General features: G+C 39.5%; 1 protein-coding gene across 1 annotated transcript in view; it reads left to right on the top strand.

The window, feature by feature from the left end:
* The first annotated feature begins 293 nt into the window (after positions 1–293).
* The window catches only part of COL21A1 (collagen type XXI alpha 1 chain), a 90,653-nt gene continuing 71,375 nt past the window's right edge, over positions 294–19,571 (top strand). Inside the window, 13 exon segments of the mRNA XM_032216825.1 lie at positions 294–381; positions 3,272–3,823; positions 8,059–8,065; positions 12,947–13,111; positions 13,266–13,402; positions 13,405–13,455; positions 13,458–13,480; positions 16,820–16,891; positions 16,893–16,982; positions 17,209–17,286; positions 17,288–17,308; positions 17,624–17,626; positions 17,735–17,743. Coding sequence (XP_032072716.1) covers positions 294–381; positions 3,272–3,823; positions 8,059–8,065; positions 12,947–13,111; positions 13,266–13,402; positions 13,405–13,455; positions 13,458–13,480; positions 16,820–16,891; positions 16,893–16,982; positions 17,209–17,286; positions 17,288–17,308; positions 17,624–17,626; positions 17,735–17,743 — 1,296 coding nt within the window.

Here is a 19,571-nt window from a genome sequence, read left to right as displayed (position 1 = left end):
TGTCAGAACTCAGGTGGGTGAAAGAAAGAAAGCGCTTTCGGGGGAGAAAACTGCCTCACCAGCCATAAACCTCACCGCACATCACTAGTCCTGGAGTTAATTTAGTTAGATAATACAACTAGCTGAACCAATCTGTTACACCGATTAATCTTACAGGAAGCCATAACCATTTATAGACACTGCTTTCCTATTTTCCTATATCATTGTTTTCCTATTGTTGTAATACCGTTTTAAAATATTTTGTACTTTCCCCAGTCTATTTTAGGATTTGAAGGACACAATTCGCTGTATACATGGCAACGAACAGAACATTTCTTCAGACAGTTTTAATGTTCTTTCTACATGGTTGCATATTGGCTGCAAGCGGCGATACAAGAGCAAGTAAGAGTTTTGCTAACCAGAGATACTTAATAAAATATAGAAACTTTCAGTTTTTGAAGTTGTCTGATTATAATGTTTGGGATAGTTCTAAGTGAAACAGAAGCCTCTAGAACAGTGGTTCTCGACCTTCCCAATGCCGCGACCCTTTAATACAGTTCCTCATGTTGTGGTGACCCCCAACCAGGGCCGGATTTAGATGAAAAGAGGCCCTAGGCTATTCCACTTATGAGGCCCTTTCACCTCCCATTTTTAAGTTTGTAAATTACATGAGAGACAATAAAATACATCATTACTGTGATATATATCAATATATATCAATATATATAGCTGGCCTCCCGACGGAGGGCAGCTCTGCTCTGCGGCAAAGGCAGTGAGGCCAGCCGCCTCCCCTGCTGCGCTCAGCTGCCCGGCTCGGCCCCCTTGCCCTCACCTGCCTGGCCGCTGGTGGGCTCCGCGTCGACTGGGAGCAGCCGTGCCTCTCGCCCGACCGCCGGTGCCGGGAATGTGGGCGGGCTCCCCAACTGCCGCGGCGCTGGAACGATCTTAACCAATACATGTTTATGTTTGTTTATTAGTCATATGCATAGAATTTCTCCTTATTTTCGGTTCAGTGTTTTAGTGTTCACTGTTTTTAGAATAGTGTAACTTTAATTTTGCTAATAATTTGAATGTAGGCCCCTCTTGATCTTGAGGCCCTAGGCTGAAGCCTAGTTAGCCTATAGGAAAATCCGGCACTGCCCCCAACCATAAAATTGGTGTCTCGGTTCCTAAGACCATCAAAAATATGTGTTTTCCAATGGTCTTAGGTGCCCCTTTTGTAAGGCTCATTCGACCCCCAAAGGGGTCCTGACCCACAGTTTGAGAATCATTGCTCTAGAATTTTATATTTCTGTATGATCTCATCGGTATGTAGATCAATGCTAGAAAACTTTCAAGAGTCTGCTCTGTCTGTTTTTTTTCTATTTGATCCACTGGGAATATCAAGTCTCCTGTTGAAAAAATTATGATTAGGTGAGCTGCAGGAAGATAGCATATTAGTTATCTCTAAACCAATAATCTTTCATTCACAATAAGTTATTCCAATTGTTTACATAATGTGAAGCTGCAAATGAGTGATCTATGTGAATTAAAGCTACAATAAAATACCACCGTATGGAAGGAAATCTGGGTTCAGGCCTAACCATTTCATTCCATTTCTATCTTCATATTTTTCTTCTCTCAACAACGTACACCCATTAAGCATTCACATACTTGTTAATTTAAGTATTATTATTTAAGTCCCTATCTTTTTTAGTAATTTTTTTAAATAAAAGTTTAAAACATGGACAAAACATGATTCTACTAGTTTAGTTAACTAATAAATCTAGCAACAATATCCATTTTTTTCTAAGAGTAAATAAAACAATTTGTGACTGGTGTGTGGCATAGATTATGACTATAAGGTATAGAAATCGACAAATATGGAGCTTTCCCCCCAAAACTGAGCTCATTAAACATCCTTTAAAACTGTACTCTCATATATGAAGTTAAAAAAAATAATGAATTATAAATTCCTTTCTATTTATTTTACTGATATGGAGTTATTTTTCTAATCCTATATTTACTGTAAGTTTCTTTCAAAGTTAATTCAGTACCATTCTACGCAAAAGAAGTTGAGAATAGAGTACAGGTTTATGCCATTTTTATCACATTTTAAGACTGGGGAGGGAAGGTTGGGGGGGTCGGGGGTCGGGTGGGAGGGAGGGAAGTATATTAAGCTCGAGGAGGGGTGTTAGGTTTTAAAGTAATATGATTGTACATGTATACTGTCTTCTCTTATTTTTTTTCAAACAAAGATATGTTATATTGAAATGGAAGTATAAATACCATCAACAATAGCAATAGCAATAGCAGTTAGACTTATATACCGCTTCATAGGGCTTTCAGCCCTCTCTAAGGGGTTTACAGAGTCAGCATATCGCCCCCAACAATCTGGGTCCTCATTTCACCCACCTCGGAAGGATGGAAGGCTGAGTCAACCTTGAGCCGGTGAGATTTGAACCGCTGAACTGCAGATAACAGTCAGCTGAAGTGGCCTGCAGTACTGCACCCTAACTACTGCGCCAATGGAGTTTGCTCAGAAGCTGAAATACACCAAGTGAATGAGAGGAAGAGTGGGAAAGGAGAGAAGAAAAATAGGAAGAGAGGGATAGGAGAGAGGGTAAGGGGGGGAAGATGAGGAGAATAAGGAGGAGTGGAAATGGGAGAGAGGAGAAGGAGAAAGGAAGGGGAAGTAGAGTAGACAAGGATGATGGAGGGAAGAAAGGAGGTAGGGAGGGGGAGGAGAGAGGCAGAAGAAAGTGTTGGATAAGGCACAAATGGTGTATGGAGAGCAGAAGAGCCATAATTGGTTTTTCTTTTTATTTATTTATTTTTTCTTCTTTCTGGGAGTTGATGGCAAGATGAACTGATGTAATTATTAATTAACACAACATGATATTGGCTCTGTAAATAGTATACATGTGATTATATGTTATGAAATGGAAAATAAAATAATTTATATATTATATATATATATATATAATATATATATATATATTATATATATATATATATATATATATATATATATTAAAAAAAGGCTGACTGTTTGAAATCCACAATAGGGGTTGAAATGACTAATGACTTCAAGTCACTTCTGATTAACTAACTTGGTTAGGTTGTAGCTTATCTTATCTAGACACGAGATTCAAAACACCAACAACAACCCCAATATAATTTTATCTAGAAATAAGTACAGTTACATTTGATGAGGTTTCCATCCTAGTTTACAGTCTAAAGAATGCTAATGATCTTGGATTACAATGATAAAGATACAAGTAAAAACATGTTTTCTCTTTATTTATTTTAGGTTGCCGAACAGCTCCAGCAGATTTAGTTTTCATCTTAGATGGCTCCTACAGTGTTGGCCCAGAAAACTTCGAAATAATCAAAAGATGGCTCTTCAATATAACAAGTAACTTTAACATAGGACCAAAATTCATTCAGGTTGGAGTAGTGCAGTACAGCGATTATCCTGTACTTGAAATTCCTCTGGGTTTTTATGACTCCAATGAAAACCTAATCAGAGAAATGGCATATGTGCAGTATTTGGGTGGAAACACGCAGACGGGCAAAGCCATTCAGTTTGCAATGGACCATCTATTTGGTAAATCAGAAAGGTTCCTTACACGGATTGCAATTGTCCTGACTGATGGTAAGTCCCAGGATGAGGTGAAAGAGGTGGCTTCTGAAGCCAGGAGAAACAAAATCACACTGTTTGCCATTGGCGTTGGTTCTGAAACCGAAAGAGGATGAATTGAAAGCGATTGCCAACAAGCCTCTTCCACATATGTGTTCCATGTTGCAGATTATATGGCAATATCCAGAATAAGGGAAGTCATAAAGCAGAAACTCTGCGAAGGTAAATATTAATCATTCTTCGTAGAGCACTTCTTTTTTAAATGCATGAGGTGCTGTTGTGTGGTGATATAACTTTTTAAGAATTATGCTTAGGTGGGGTGACAGGAGAGACCTAACAGGGACTAGTCTCTTTAAGTGACACTATACTAAAACAATCTGGTATTTCAGTGACATAAATGTTGATTTCAGTTTTTCAGCAAACAACAATATAAAGACGTATCACAAATCGATTAAAAAAACCAATTATCATGTTCAGCTGCAGCAGTGGTGGGTTTCAAATTTTTTAAGAACCGCTTCTGTAGGTGTGGCCTGCTTTGTGGGAGTGGCTTGCTGGCCATGTGACTGGTGGGAGTGGCTTGGCATTCATGTGACTGGGTGGGCGTGGTCAACTTGTAAAATGTGGTGAAACTCACTTAACAATGCTTTTGCTTAGCAACCAAAATGTTGGCTCAGAAACTCTGGCATTTGAAGCACACAAGTCTTAAAGCTGTCAAGACCCTCGCACCCCTAACCCTTTAGGGAAAAACCCTCCAGGGGTGTTCAAACTCGACAGCTTTAAGACTTGTGGACTTCAACTCCCAGAATTCCTCCTCTCGCTCTTCATCTTGATGATGTGCGGACGGGTGAGGGGAGGGAGCTGGAACCGGTTCTAACGGCACTGTAGATTTGTGGAAACCTCTTCTGTAGAAGAGCTTAGAACTGGCAGGAACCCACCCCTAAGCTGCAGTGATGTATGCATTGAATATAGTAATATGAAATTGGGTTAGCTGGCATGTAATTATCAAGAGCACCCACTGTGTGCTCTGTGTCAAATATTACCATTCCTTAAAGCAATGAATTAATGGGACAGGTAATCCTCCACAATTGAACCCAAAATTGTGAGACAGTTGTTAAATGAGTTTTGCCCCATTTTACAACTTTTCTCGTCACAGTTGTTTCGTGAATCACTGCAGTTATTAAATTAGTAATGCAGTTGTTAAGTGAATCGGGTTTCCCCATTGACTTTGCTTTTCAAAAGGTCACAAATGGGGATCACACAACCCTGGGACACTGTGACCATGATAAATATGAGTCAGTTTGCCAAGCATCTGAATTTTGGTCATGTGACCATGGGGATGCTGCAACTGTCATAAGCATGAAAATAAGTCACTTTTTTTGGGGGGGGGGTGTCATTGTAACTTCAAACGGTCACTAATTAAACATTGTAAGTTGAGTATTACTCGTAACTAAACCCTTGGGGCAAAATTTGTCTTAACTATTTAGGCAGCAGTCAAGATTGTTAACCGTGTTGAGAGCTGTTTATGTATTTGATTTGCCAATGTGTAAGTGTGTGTAACATTCATCAAATGTTGACCTGCTGATCAGAAAAAGGACCGAGAGAGAAAGTGGATGTTACAATAAAAGGAAGAGGGCAAAGGATGGGTCTCTCTTTTGATTCCTCCAAGGAAGGAATTTGTTTGATTCCTCCAAAGTTACTCCCGAAAGGGAATATAGTGATATCTTCTCTGGAGGACCATGCTATGCTATCTCAGTGATATAAACAGAGATGCCTGTATTCAGTTATCCTTTGACAATTATTTTGCTTCTTCAGTAGTTTTAGTTTCAAGTTTCAAGTTTAATTTTATTTATAGGCCGCCCAATCCCGGAGGACTCCGGGCGGCTTACAGCAAGGGAAAGAAAATAATAAAGAAAATAAGAAATAAAAATATACAGGTTAAAAGCAACGCAAATACATTCGTTATGGTCGGGGCTGGACCTCAGCAATGATGTCAACAGCCCCAGGCCTGCCGGAATAGCCAGGTCTTGACAGCTTTTCTGAAGGCCATGAGAGTGGGTGAGGTCCGGATTTCTGGGGGTAGCTCATTCCAAAGGGTCGGAGCAGCCACAGAGAAGGCTCTCCTCCGGGGAGCCACCAGCCGACATTGTCTGGCTGACGGCGTCCGAAGGAGGCCCACCCTGTGGGATCTTACCGGCCGTTGGGAGGTATGTGGCAGTAGGCGGTCTTGCAGGTACGCTGGCCCTAAGCCATGCAGGGCTTTAAAGGTAATAACCAACACCTTGAATTGCGTCCGGAGACCAATAAGTAGCCAGTGCAGCTCACGGAGGATAGGTGTAACATGGGTGTACCTAAGTGCACCCAGTATCCGCTCGCGCGACTGCATTCTGGACTAGTTGCAGTCTCCGAACGCTTTTCAAGGGTAGCCCCATGTAGAGCGTGGAAATAAATGTCAAGGGATTAAGTCCGATGGAAGCTAATCGCATTACTTGGCTTGTGATTTTTGCCAAAAAATAAACAGCAATTCCCAAATTACATTGTCCGTGTTTTTTAAATCCAGCCATTTGTATGCCTGCTCTATAGATTACATGTGCCTTATAACCCTACGAGAATAAAAATATGCAGGAAACCACAATGATAAACTGTAGATAAACAGCACTGTATGGGGTACAGTAGTTGAACTGAATGCCAACAAAGAATGGTTTATCCTAATCTGAGAAGTTGACAGGGAAGGTGTTGGGATCTCGGATGAGCTTCTGGAGCTGAAAAAACATCTTCATAATCTTTTGTGCCACATCTCTTGTTCGTTTTTTTTCTGCTGTAGAGTCCCACTGATGAAAGGATGCTGAAGCCAGGGGCAGAGATAGGCAAAATATGATTCACTCTGGGCTCTGCATCCATTTCTGGTGCTGCAGAGCCTAATCAGTAAATTTAATTATATAGCAGTTGTTCTTGATCGTTGTGAAATTAAATCTAATCCCCAGCATTCAAAATTTATTCTTTCCTCTTTGTCAAAGACAATAGATGTTGGGTGGGCCACAGAGATTCCATTCTATTCATGAAAGAAACCCTTTCTGAATTGTACGTGGCATATAAGAAATCTTTAGGGGGTTCCTTGAACATGCGACATCTTTTCAAATGATTTGGGAGCTGTGCTATTGGCAAAAATAATCTCAAATGTACAGAAATGAATTCAAGATATGAAAGTCAACATGGAGGGTGCTCAGAATTTGCAGCTTGCATATATTTTTAAAAAAGATAAACAGAACCATCTGATCAGCTTAGATTTTGGTCAAAGTAAATTCTTTTCTCCTGTATTATTCCTTAAGATAAGAGTCCCCTGCCGATTAGTATTAAGTACAATATTCTATAGTGCAATACTATAACTGCCTCCTTCTTGCCAAATATTGATACTTTAAGAAACGATAGAAGATGTAATTGTGAAGTTCTGTTTTGTAGTTCTGTGATGATTGCCGTTGCAGAATCTTCCTCCAACTCTTTTGTTATGGCTTACATTCCTATGAAAAGTGATGTGGATATAGATGGTATTTAATTATTATTGTTATGATTTATTCTTGAGAGACTGTCCATGAATAACATGCATATAATTTGCCAGTCCCATTCTCTTTGTATGTAGAAACTGTTTCCAGTTTTCCCTTAAAAAAAAAAGATTTAATGGAAGCAAATCCTCTTGTTTATTCTATTGTTTTAAAATATTTATATGAACAAAGTAAAATATTAAAATATTTATATGATGATGGGGCAAAGTCCTTCACCTTGTAGATGTTTGATCTAAAAGCAAAGTTTTGCTTCTGAGATTAAAAATACTTTGTATCATACAAGTAATAGTGGCATTTAGTTTGCGAGATGTCTTATTATTGTACTTTGAACACACATTTGAGTTTCAGCTGGTATTGGTTTACATATTACAGTGTAAATGATGGTTATGTTTCTTTTAGCTTGAGATTGCTCTAGATACTGAAATACTGAGAGAGTTGCCAGATGTGTGCGATTGTAATTCTTGCAAGAAAGAATGAGGTTTATTAATGAAAATGTTTATTGTTTGATTAATTCCTATCTGGATACAATTCATTTTTATTTTATTATGTGGTTGTTTCTGTGTTAAGGTTTTTTTGTTCTGTTTCATGCAATTAGCAATAGCAATAGCAGTTAGACTTATATATCGCTTCATAGGGCTTTCAGCCCTCTCTAAGCGGTTTACAGAGTCAGCATATCGCCCCCACAGTCTGGGTCCTCATTTCACCCACCTCGGAAGGATGGAAGGCTGAGTCAACCTTGAGCCGGTGAGATTTGAACCGATGAACTGCAGATAGCAGTCAGCTGAAGTGGCCTGCAGTACTGCACCCTAACCACTGCACCACTTCGGCTCTATGTTCTATAACCGTAAATAACTGGTAACCAATATTAGATGGGGAACTCATCTTCCAAGCTACTTCCAGAAAGTTCGTAAAACATAAAATCATAAACTGTAAGGATTGGAAGGAGTTTTGATCCACCCCTCTTTCTAGTGACAACATTCACTGGAGTTGACCATCCAAATTCTATTTAAACAGTTGCTATGAAGGGGAGGACACACCCGCTAAAGCAATTGGATTCTTTGTTGAGTAGGCTTATTGTTAGGGAATTCTTGCTCTCCAATAAAATTTCCTACCTTGCAATTGTAAAGTCTTCTTGAAGAACACTAAGCAAATATATTTGCTTTCTGAAGACACCTGTCATGTCTTCTTGTAGTCTGTTCTTCTCCAGCTGACATACTGTATATCCAGGGTTTCTTTTTTCATTTTTTCCCCCCTTTCAATCTCCTTCTCTTGGTTCCTTTCATTGAACTCCATTTTGGCCCCTAGCTGTAGCACCCATTAAATTAAACACCATATTATAGGTCAACCGGAGATAATTTTGGCATATCTGAAGACAATGGAGCAATTTATAATTGCTTGGATTGAGTCAAGGATCCAGTTGAGATTGCCACTGATGAAGCCTTCAACAGAGACAGTGTTGTGTCGATGAGTGTGGGGTAATTACATTATTTGAGTCTGGGGAAAAGGGAAAATGGGCCAAACAATCTAAAAGATCTAGATGTCTTATGTAATGCATGTTTCTGAACAATACAGAAGAGATATAATGCCTTCTTTTTATCTTGGCTTACACTCATTTTGTGTTTCACCAAGACCTATAGATAATTTTTGCCTGTACTGTTGCCTGAGATGATCACCCCAATCCTATGGTCATGACTTTGATTCTTTTGAATCAAATGAAGGACTTTCAATTTGTCCATGTTGAAACTCACGTGAATGGTTTCCAGCTTATAAGATCCTCTGAATCATGGTATTATTTTCATCCATCTATGAGCCTTCTACAAATCTGATCAGTGTTGTTGCAAATCTGTATAAATCAGTGCAAATCAGAAATTTTCTAAACCCACATCTAAATCATTGTATATTGAACAGCACATTGCTTAGAATAGAGCATTGCAGTATGCCACATGACCTTTCATTTATTGGAAAACAGATGGTGTACAACAGTGATAGTCAATCTGGTCCCTACCGCCCACTAGTGGGCGTTCCAGCTTTCATGGTGGGCGGTAGGGGTTTGCTGTAAATCTGCTTTATAAATTTTATAAAGTAAAGTTACTTCCCTACTTTGTAAATCACCTTGACTGTGGAACCGGTGGGCGGTTAGAAAAATTTACTACTAACAGAGATACAAAAGTGGGCGGTAGGTATAAAAGGTTGACTACCCCGGTGTACAATTATTAGGTGTAATTATTCAATCAGTTCTTTATCCATCCGATGGTAGCGAAGTCCAGACCGTATTTTCCTTTCCTCTTTATTAGCACCTTATATTGTATCCATTTTTTTTGGGAAATCCTTAAGGTCACAATGTACTTGTCCATCCTAATCCTACAGTTAACTACATTGATCATGCTATCTAAAACAAGAGGTTGGTTTGACATGACTTATTCTAGATAAACTAATGCTGGTTACGGCTAAGCAGTACCTTCCCTTTATTTAGAAACAGCTTAATAATAATCTAATATTGATAGCAAGCATATTTCCACTTATTTCTTTATTACCTATATTTATTGTTATTCAATTGCTATACACCGCCCAGAGTCACGAGATGGGCAGCTATATAAATTAAATTAAATTATATAGTTTAAAGGATTTGGATTATGGTTGATATTGCAGAATATTTTTTTAAATTGCTCTTAGGTATTTCATACTTTAGTAAAATTCATTGCCTCACAAATAGTGTATGTCAGAGGTGGGTTCCTACCAGTTCGCACCTATTTGGTAGAACCGGTTCGTCAAATCTACCAAACCGGTTAGAAGAGGTTCCACCAGTGGACCCGGAAAGCAGGCCACACCTACAGAAGAGGTTCCAAATTTTTTTGAAACCCACCACTGGTGGGTGTGTAATGTCCCGCAGTTATCTACGCATTAATAATGATTTAGTAATATTTCCTTATACATTTTAGGGACCTTTCCTTACATAATTGGTGTTTTCTTTCATACTTTTGGATTTCTAATTTCTGTTTCCGTTAGTTGGCAATTGCTAAAACCAATCCCACGTGAAAAAGTATTCAAAGCCTTCTTGATTTTAATTGTCAATTTATTTATTCCTGCACATTGTAATATGTATTCATTTACATATCTCTGTTTTTCCACTGTTGTGCAACACAATTCCAGCAGCTGCTAACATGTGTAAAATTAATATATATTATACTCCCTTTCAAATAGCCAACAAAATATTTCTGGTTTTAATTCCATATCTTGCTTTATGATTGCTTCTAACCACTAACTTCTGAATAGCTACTTGGACCGACCTAAGTACTAATATAGAGCCGAGGTGGCGCAGTGGTTAAATGCAGCACTGCAGGCTACTTCAGCTGACTGCAGTTCTGCAGTTCGGCTGTTCAAATCTCACCAGCTCAGGGTTGACTCAGCCTTCCATCCTTCCGAGGTGGGTAAAATGAGGACCCGGATTGTTGGGGGCAATATGCTGACTCTGTAAACCGCTTAGAGAGGGCTGAAAGCCCTTTGAAGCGGTATATAAGTCTAACTGCTATTGCTATTGCTATTGCTATTGCTATTGCTATTGCTATTGCTATTGCTATTGCTAATTCATAATTTCATATCCGGTCACATGGGTGGCAAGCCACTCCCATCCAGTCACATGGGCAGCAAGCCACTCCCATCTGGTCACATGGGCAGAAAGCCACTCCCACAAAGGAGGCCACACCCACAGAGTAGGTTCCAACAATTTTTGAACCAACCACTGGTGTATGTGCACTTCTAGTTCTCAAGTGATTGCTTCTACTCATTGTGTTTCGAGTTTTTGGAGGGCTATCTGAATAATGGCTATTGGAACTGATTGGAGAAATTGTCCCTTGATTAGTTCACAATAGGAAGACATGAAAAGGTTGGACGGATTTTGCATTCTGCTGAATGTAATAATCTCTTGTGTGAAGGTAGAAGTTTATATTCTGTTAAGAAGTGCTGCATAAATTCTGTATCCCATGACATGTCTAGTTCTGCACAACTAACAAATTGTGCACTGAGCTTTTCCCGTGGAACATCTTTCAATTTTGAATGGTTCTTTTTTTTAAACGGATCTTTTGAATCCTTAATATTCTGTTGCTATATTTTAGGGGAGAAATTGTCTCATGATATCCCAGAATGAGATTTTTCTAACCTCTGCCCTTGCTTCTCCTATTGGAAACATTTCCTTTCCCCTTTCTCTAAGCTAAAATGGGCATTTGTTATATATTTAGTAGTAAAAAGAAATTGGCACATTATTTTAAGAACTCTTTAATATTCTGTTTCAATGCCCATTATTGTGCTTTTTAATATCATTTTAGTTTTTTGAACAGTAATCTGCCAACTTTGACTGTTTTAACAAGCACATCATGCTTTTTGGGGAATGAAAGTAATTTCAGGCCCAAAGCATGCTTGGAAGGTGCAAAAATCGCAAGCCACAATTCATATAATGTGGGTGGACTTACTTGCTGGTATTGTATTTCCTTGTCTTTAAATTTATTGAACATCTACATTATGGGATTTGCAGAGGATTATCTTCTTCCAAGTTCTACAAAGGAAAGGCTATTTCCAGTTAGAAAGGTTTGTTAAGGTTGGAGGAGAGAAAATGATAGTCTACCTCTAGCTGATAGTTTCCGCTTTCTTCACTTTGGAATACCTCCAGAGAAGGAATAGGCAAACTGTTGTGGCCCAGCAGGAGCCGTTGGAGCTGCCACCAGACTCCGACAGCAAGGGGCCCCATGAGTCGGCTCTGGAGGATGTGGACATGGTTCCGACTCCGAGCAGGGCGCAGAGAGGCTGGTTGGCCACCAGGAGGCACCTGAGCCTTGGACCAGTGGGGAGGAGACAAGGGAGAGTGAGCCGGAAGCCAGTAGTGAGTTGTTCCTGGATGCACGCCATCGAAGAGCTAATAGGCGTCAGGAACAATTACGCAATTACATGAGGTGATTGCACTCAGCTGGTGGTCATTAGGCTCCTCTCCAGACTATAAAAAGTTATTTGTGCACACGCCCCTCTTGCAGAAGTCAACACAGAATCGAATGTCGGAGAACTTTGTATGAGCTTAGCAGGCTGGATTGCTGCCAAGCCTTATCTTGTTTATTGCTGCCCAAGCTTCTCTGTGCTGGGTTACTGCCAAGGACCTGTTTTTTCTGTTAATTAATGCTGTAATTTATCTCTGGCTTGGAGTGTGCTTTGGTGTGGCACAAGGGGGTCAGAACAGTTAATTATGGTACATTGTGTCCTGCCACTTACATGAAGATATTTTGATATATAGTGAAGCCGAGGTGGCGCAGTGGTTAAATGCAGCACTGCAGGCTACTGCTAGATCAGCAGTTCAGCGGTTCAAATCTCACCGGCTCAAGGTTGACTCAGCCTTCCATCCTTCCGAGGTGGGTAAAATGAGGACCCAGATTGTTGGGGGCAATATGCTGACTCTCTGTAACCGCTTAGAGAGGGCTGAAAGCCCTATGAAGCGGTATATAAGTCTACTGCTATTGCTATTGCTATTGCTACTATCCAAAAGTGTTGACTCATATTAAACACAGCAGAGTAGTATCAAGAATTCAAGAGAATTCCACTAGGGAAAAATGTAATATAAGAACATGACTATCATTAATGAACTTTTCATATTAAAAAGGTATTTCAGGTTCTTTCTCAGCCATCCAGTCAAAAAAAAAATGCAATTATTTACTGTGAAGCAAGACAAAAAGTTTTCCATTTTGTGTTTAATGTTTTATACCACTTTTATACTTCATTTGCGAGTTATTTGTTCTGTGTATTCTTATAGAATCGTTTGCCCAACAAAAATTCCAGTGGCATCTCGGATGAAAAAGGATTGATATCCTTTTAGGTTTAGATGTTAAAAAAAGGTGAAGAAAAGAATTCAGATTCCAAGCACTAATGTAAAAGCTTATGAAATCATTTCCCGGATTGATCTGACAGAATTGACAAGGTATTTCTTTCTTCTCAGCTGAAAGTCTTATGAAAGTTTGTCACATTCTCTCTCTCTCTCTCTTTCTCTCTCTGTATGTATTTATTATACATTGTTTTTTTGTAAGTCTAAAATTATTTCATGTTTAATTTTTGGAAAAAAAAATGTTTTTCAGAAATGTATTTCCAGAAGGCCTTCCTCCATCATATGTATTTGTATCTACACAGCGATTTAAAGTAAAAAAAACATGGGATTTGTGGAGGATTTTAAGCCAAGATGGAACACCACAAATAGCTGTTACTGTAATCGGAGAAAAGAAACATTATCCTTTACTACAACAAACCTAGTCAATGGCAGTCAGATTGTTACTTTACTGCACCCCGTGTAAAGGTAAAGAGCACATCATGTGTCAATTGGAAAAAATCTACAACTATATTATTATTTATTTTAGGAAATTTATATTGCCGGCTATGTATTCATGGAGACGCAAGACAGCTCACAGGAATGTAAAAACCTCATATATAAATAGCAATAGCAGTTAGACTATATACCGCTTCATAGGGCTTTCAGCCCTCTCTAAGCGGTTTACAGAGTCAGCATATTGCCCCCAACAACAATCCGGGTCCTCATTTTACCCACCTCGGAAGGATGGAAGGCTGAGTCAACCTTGAGCCGGTGAGATTTGAACCAGCCGAACTGCAGAACTGCAGTCAGCTGAAGTAGCCTGCAGTGCTGCACTCTAACCACTGCGCCTCTCGCTTTCATATTAAATCAAAAAAATTATAAAAGATAAAATAAATCACATATAATAATCTCCCCATCCATCACCCCGGTGATAACACCTCACAGGAGCCCTTTAATGGGCTCCATCCCGCTCTGCAATCCCCAGGTCTGCTGGCAGAACCAGGTCTTCAGCGCCTTACGGAAGATGTTAGAGTGGGGGCCATTCTAATCTCTGGGAAATATTCCAGAGAGAGGGAGCCACCATGGGAAGGTCCTTCTTTTGAGTCCCACCAGGTGTATCTCCCTAGGTGATGGGACCCGCAAATTCTTGACTCCGCCGCTCTGGTGGGTCAGATAGATGTGACCGGCACCCTGCAGATAACCTGGTTCTATTATGTGTTTAAAAATGCCAGAAGATCCAATATTTCAGATCCAGTTCAACCTAAATTTAGGCCCATGTTTGCAATTGCATTCTGGAAGATATTGTGCAATCTTATGGGATCAGGTGAAAGCATACTCTTCTTTTTATTAAAGGCACAGTGACTGCCTAACACTTCTCATGGAATTTAGGATTGGCGGTTGGATTATTCACCCAATCTGAATAGCGTTAAGGTGATACTTAGCACTAGTAATATAGATTGGTTTTAAATTAAAGACCCTTCTGAAGAGAAGAGGCTATCTAGAACAGAAGGGGACTGACTACAGGAGTGGCAATTTATTATGAAAAAGTTCCATGTTTTTCTGTAGTTTTAAATAGCACTTTGATATGGCAGATGGCTAATTTCGTAACATCTGTTGTATTGACTGTATTAGTAATTCTCATTTGGAATTTATGCCACAGCTATTTTTGAAGGGAATTGGAAATTTACTTCGTCCCAAATTTACTTTTCCTTTGTCCAAACGTCCATTTCCAGACCTAATCTTAACTATTCGTACATATTTAATTGTAATTGTAATTTAATAAATGTATATGCCGCCCAATCCCGTAGGACTTCGGGCGCTTACAAATACAAGAATAAAATAAAAACTAAAATATAGGGAAAAGAGAAAAAACAGATTATAAAAACAACACACCATGCACTCAAACCTAGGATGGGCTGGACCTCATTTATGGGGTCAACAGCCCCAGGCCTGCCGGAACAGCCAGGTTTTGTGGCTTTTCGGAAGGCCGAGAGAGTGGGAAGGGTCCCGGATCTCTGTGGGTAGATCGTTCCACAGGGCCGGAGGCAGCTACAGAGAAGGCCCTCCCCCGAGGAGTTGCCAGCCGGCGATTGCCGGTCAACGGTACCCGGAGGAGGCCCAGCCTATAAGATCTTATCGGCCGTTGGGAGGCAGGAGGCGGTCTCGCAGATAAAAGCCTTAATGGTTGAGACTAAAGTATATACATGAATGCTAACCTCCAGACTGGTAGGATTGTCCATCTGTAGAACACTTTTAATTTATTGGCTAAACAAAGATAGGTCAGTGCCACTTGTAATTCGAGGCATGTTTGATGTGACATGGATATCTTCTTCATTCCAGGCTGATGCAGCAGTCTTTACCCAGGCATTTTGGTAACATAGTTTAACTTTGGTTTAACATATTGGACTAGGACCTAGATTCAAGTTTCAATGGGGTAGGTCATTGAAAAAAGTGATGCTTTCATGCGGCTTTTTTCAGAACCAAAAGATCAGCTTTCTTTTCCTGTCTGTTTTTGGAAGACGGCCTCTGAATGGGCGTGGACAGCATCCTCCAGATAGTATTGAATCACATTTCCTAGCACTCCCCTCCCTATTGCCTGCCCTGGCTTGGAATACGGGAGGGGTAGTAGTGTAACGTTTGGAAAGTATTAAATTCTCCTTATTGTAAGCCCAGGGTAATAGCAATAGCAATAGCAGTTAGACTTATATACCGCTTCATAGGGCTTTAAGCCCTCTCGAAGCGGTTTACAGAGTCAGCATATCGCCCCCACAGTCTGGGTCCTCATTTCACCCACCTCGGAAGGATGGAAGGCTGAGTCAACCTTGAGCCGGTGAGATTAGTTAGAACTGCTGAACTGCAGATAACAATCAGCTGAAGTGGCCCTGCAGTACTGCACCCTAACCACTGCGCCACCTCGGCTCTTTCTAGCTTAGGGCACGATGGGTGCAAATATATTTAATGAGAATAAATAAATAAATAATAAATAAATAAATAAATAAATAAATAAATAATATTTATTCTATGGTCCCTGAAGGCCTTTAGCAAAGAATGGCAGGCTACTCTTTCAAACCCGATATACAAACATTTTCTAAAGAAGATGGATTATGTTATGGTCTGCCTATTCTCTTTTCCCACATAGGCACCGCTTGCTACAACTGCATACATTGATTGCCATATTAAGATTGTATTTTTTAGAAACAAAATTTTTGAGTCCTTCTGTGTGGTTTTCCCATGAATATTGGGCTATAATATTAAGTTGTTGCAATTAATATATGGAGGGATATCTGAGAGACCGCCTCCTGCCACATACCTCCCAACGGCTGATAAGATCTCAAAGGCTGGGCCTTCTTCGTTGCCGTCGACCGGACAATGCCAGCTGGCGGCCCCTCGGGGGAGGGCCTTCTCTGTAGCTGCTCCAGCCCTGTGGAACGATCTACCCGTAGAGATCCAGACCCTTCCCACTCTCTCGGCCTTCTGAAAGCCACTAAAACCTGGCTATTCCGGCAGGCCTGGGCTGTTGACTTCATGAACGAGGTCCAGCCCCACTAGACGGAATGTATGGTGTGTTGTTTTTAAATTTGTTTCTCTTTTTCTATTTTTAACTTTTATCTTTTATCTTGTTTTGTAAGCCGCCCAGAGTCCTATGGATTGGGCAGCATATAAATTTATTAAATTACTAAATTACTAATTACTAATGCCTGTTTAAGGTTAGATGAATGACAGTGTATGTCTCAATAGCATGTGAATCCATTAAGGAATAGGAAAATGACTGTTCTATACAGACAGACAAACATACTTACGTACACTTACTATTCTCTGTTCTAGACATTGTTTGATCAAGGCTGGCATCAAATTCGTCTCTTAGTAACTGAAGCTGATGTAACATTGTACATAGAATGACCAAGAAACGGAAACGAAGCCATTGCATCCTGTCGCAGGAATCTATATTAGCGGAGTGACTCAGATAGGAAAATATACTGGAAAAGAAGTAGACTGTACAGGTATGCGCTTGTTCAGATTGCAGCGTTTTATGAAACAGAAATAAATATATGCGCATTAGTATAATAACCCACCACTGATCACCTCCCCATGAAGCCCATTGAAACCCCAACAGTGTATTCTGACACTGACCATGGGGAGGACCAGATAATGATGAACTTTTTGGTTGTATAAAGACCTCTTCATAAGATGTCATAAGAAATACTTGTCTAAAGAATCTGTTAACTTCTGCTTTACAGTTTGACATCCAAAAGCTAAGGATTTATTGCAGCCCGGAACAAAACAGCCGTGAAAACAGCCTGTGAGATACCTGGCGTGTGAGTATTATAGAAGATTACCTAAGAACTGTTGGATATTTATTTATATTTCTCAATAAAAAGCTGGGGGAAAGAGCCTAGGAAGAGATTCTGAGAGTGGGTTTGTGCTTGTGCTAAAATTATGTTAACATAAGCAATAATCTAGGAATTTAGGCTTCTCTCCATCAGAAAACTTGTCTAAAATTCCACAGGGATGATTTCTCTCTCTCTCTCTCTCCAAAATGTTTGTTGATTGCCCCTGACTAAGATGAAGTATTTACAGATCTCTTTGCTGAGCTGTTGGAGATCCAGAGAGACCATGGTCAGAATTTAGTTTGTGACTTTTTGGGCTGTTTTCAGGAGGATGCAAAAGAAAAGCTTGCTTGTGTGTGCAGGTTTTAAAAGAAGTTTTAATTCCATCATTCTTTCTTTTTTTTTCTTTCAGAATGGAGAGGTAAGGCAAACAATGCACATTTGTACAAATCTAAGGTAACATTTCTTACATTTCTAGTAACTTACTATTAACCAGGTGAGGTAGGAATGTTTTGTGGGTTTGGAATACGGGATAGAAGGAAATGTGGGGTTTTGCTGTTTGCAAACTTTTTTTTTTACCTCCACGCTGAGGAATTCTCCTTAAGTAAACAATTCAATTGAGGTTTATTTCAATTTTTATGTTATCTTGATTTTATTTGGTGTACAGTGTCAGCGTTCCAAGTATCATGTAGAATTAAATCAGAGTCCAAGGCAAAACGATCCTTTATCTTCCAATTTAATAAAGCAGACATCTTTGGCACGTATGTGTTAATCCCAATTCTGGAAATGACATCACATCCCACCCAGTTAAAGTTCATGATCTTGTCCCCACACCCACAATCCATCACATGGTCCAATCTTCTCTTCCACGCTGGCAATCCACACCCAGTTGCTTCCGGTCAGGTGTACTGGTGCGGAGACAAAAGATGACCTTTGGTCTTTAGAAAAGAATGAAAACAATACATTCCACAATCCTACTCCTTTCTATTCCCCACTCCCATCAACTCTACTAAAGAAACAGCATAATGGAAATAAGAGAAAGTGTGGCAGGCCAAAATTCTAAAAGGATATAATTGCAGGCCTGACTATACAGACTATCTTCCATTATTACTAAGCTATTTTTATATTATTAGGAACATTCAGTGTTCACATTGAATGAAATATACTATGTATGTAAACTATACACACACATATTTAATTCATATTTGCAAATGCACATGTACATAATACATATAAAATATAGAAGGATATATTCTGCTTTTAAGGCAAATAAAGTGCTAGAAAGTGTTCAGTTTTGGCAGTCATAAGTTAATTTTGGTGACATTTCAATTGTACATGAAAGGAGAAATTACATAGAATTTGGAAAATATAAGGAATGATTCAGTGGAAATCTCTCTAATTACAGGCCCAGGAGAAAATCCTTGATAGATAATCCTTACGTTTTAAAAAAGTGTGAACGTGTAACTTTGTTCTTTGCAATAAACAGATAATATTTGAGCACTTCTATGTGAAACATTCTGAAAGCAGGGGTACTTTTTTCACCCTAATACAGATGTGAGGGCTAAAAATATTTATTTTAATAGACAGTGCAAGCAAGAAATTGTTTGTCTCAGAAGACCATCCCCTGGGCATGGTCTGTATGATTTAGTGGTATAATGTTTTTGTTAAGATCAAATATCAGAATTCTTTGTCTGGTGAACCCAAACTATTTTTTCATCTGACCCAGGAATGGACTGAGAGAGCTACTATGTAGGTGGGGAAAATTTTACACAGGTGAAAAGGATTACATTAGAGGAGGGTCTTCATTTTTTTAATTGTGATGTGCCGGTGTTAATACTTATAGAAATCAACTACCCCCTTCCTCAAGATTAAGAAGACCATGTCTTCTGGTTTCAACAGTTATGGTCCAAGAGGCTTCCACACAGGGGTGCACTTAATGTAACCTTGTTCCAGTCCATAGCGTCTGAATTGCAGCTAATCACCAGGGGGTGGTTGATCTTTCAAATTTCGTTAGGCAATGCCAAAAGTTAAGCCTGGGAACTTTGAATATAAAGAAAATGTTTGCCAGTGATTGCCTCGTTTTGTCATTTCTGCATAATTTTTCTATATCTGATTTAATGGATCCTTCAGAATTATCCATCGCTCCCAGATGGGAGAAGATGGGCGATCGACATTCTGTGAAAGGCACCATACTTTCAAATGATAATTTTTTGCATAGTAATCTGTAGGAATAATTAAGTTATCGCCTA

Source organism: Thamnophis elegans, chromosome 4 (genome assembly GCF_009769535.1).
Source record: "Thamnophis elegans isolate rThaEle1 chromosome 4, rThaEle1.pri, whole genome shotgun sequence".
In the NCBI taxonomy this organism is placed as follows: domain Eukaryota; kingdom Metazoa; phylum Chordata; class Lepidosauria; order Squamata; family Colubridae; genus Thamnophis; species Thamnophis elegans.
Note: the sequence above shows the minus strand (reverse complement) of the source record. Positions and strands in the feature narration are given on the sequence as shown.